Here is a 1426-nt window from a genome sequence, read left to right as displayed (position 1 = left end):
TCGCCATTACTCGCAGCGCCACCCCGGCCGGTCAGCACCTCGTAGGGCCCAGGCGGCTCCTGGATCGCGCACCGACTGACCTCCGTAGCCATATGCTCCCACTCCCCCGGCGCCCCCAGGGCCACTTAACGACAGCTCAGCTACCGGGTACATCAAGCGGTTTAAGAACTCGGCACCCGCCACGCATAGCTACCGCAGCTTCCGCCTCCTCTATCAGGTGCGCACCAGCCCAAAGTGCCGTTTCCAGAACCTTCCTCGCCGCTAACGCTTCCTCTGCAGTAAGACAGCCAGCCCCCTACTCGCAGCGCGCCGACCGGGAGCCAACAGCGGCACCTAGACCTGCGCTAAAAGGGGCTCAAGCCCGCTCGTAACGCCCGGAGCCGGAAAAATTAACTCCGTACGCATAACTAAACGTGCCACCCTCTTTAAAATCAAACTCATAATTTTCCTTTTTCACGTACCATATTCTTCATGGTTTACGAATTCCTGCTTGAGAGTACCGTACAACTGGTCAGTAATGGCTGCCTTAACTGTTACGTAATTTGAAATTCAGCTCCACGTACTGCTAGCGCCCTCCTTCTCCAGCCCAGGCTCGCTTCCGAGGTTTTAGTTTTTTAAAAAAAAAAAAAAAAGCTTGAATCTGGAGCTTAAATATCTCCAAAGGAGCAGCAGTTCTGTAAAACGCCCCTACGTGTTTTTAATCACGTAATAAAAAGTCATCAACTCCGTTAGTAATGGCTGTCTCCGAAATGAGCCGAAAGAGCCGTCGTCGTCAAGCTTATCCGCTTCGGCAGTCGCCGGAAAAAGCCGAAACACGAAAGGAAGCCCATTCGACTCACTTCGGCAATTTCCGGAATTTGCCGAAGGAGACAAGAATAGCGCTCGGAACCTGCTCGGCAGTTTCCGGAGAAAGAGACGCAACAGTCATCGACTATGCACCCCGTTCGGCAATTTCCGACAACGGAAGAGACTCACAATACGCACCCGAGCGGAGCCGAAACGGCCCCGATCGCGACCGTGTGGCGCTTTTTTTCTCCGGAAATTGCCGAACCTCCCCGAAGGCTCAAGCCTCAAAGCGGGGCATTATAATTAGCTGAAGGCGCCCTCATATCACCCCCCCTCGTCCCTCCGCGTTGCCCTCACAGCGGCCACCTGTGAGAGGGGCAGGGATGGAGCGGGAGCGGAGCGAAGCGCACCCCCGAAATCTCACCCGGCTGTAGGCGGCCTGGCCCCTTCCCCCTCCACCCAGGCAGGAGGAAGTGATAACTACCCAGATTTTGGCACCGGCGCCCCGGGAGCCAGCGGAGGGAGGCGGACTTCGCCGCAGCGTTCTCCGCTCTACCCCGCACCGCCGGGGACACTGGGCGCACCGCCCGCTTCGGCACTGTTCTTCTTCCTTCCTCTCTCCCCTCCCTCCTTTTTTTTC

At 56.9% G+C, this 1426-nt stretch overlaps 1 protein-coding gene across 1 annotated transcript in view; it reads right to left on the bottom strand.

The window, feature by feature from the left end:
- LOC104467119 (heterogeneous nuclear ribonucleoproteins A2/B1-like) overlaps nt 1–813 on the bottom strand; it is a gene marked incomplete at its 3' end in the record, with an annotated part of 6868 nt that extends 6055 nt beyond the window's left edge. Inside the window, exon 1 of the mRNA XM_010080757.1 lies at nt 462–813. Within this exon, the coding sequence (XP_010079059.1) occupies nt 462–473 (12 nt within the window). The remainder of the gene's footprint in view (nt 1–461) is intronic.
- Between the last annotated feature and the right edge of the window lie 613 nt (nt 814–1426).

The sequence above is a fragment of the Pterocles gutturalis genome, unplaced genomic scaffold (genome assembly GCF_000699245.1).
Source record: "Pterocles gutturalis isolate BGI_N339 unplaced genomic scaffold, ASM69924v1 scaffold37299, whole genome shotgun sequence".
Classification (NCBI taxonomy): domain Eukaryota; kingdom Metazoa; phylum Chordata; class Aves; order Pterocliformes; family Pteroclidae; genus Pterocles; species Pterocles gutturalis.
The sequence above is the reverse complement of the archived record's forward strand: the minus strand, read 5'-3'. Positions and strand labels throughout refer to the sequence as shown.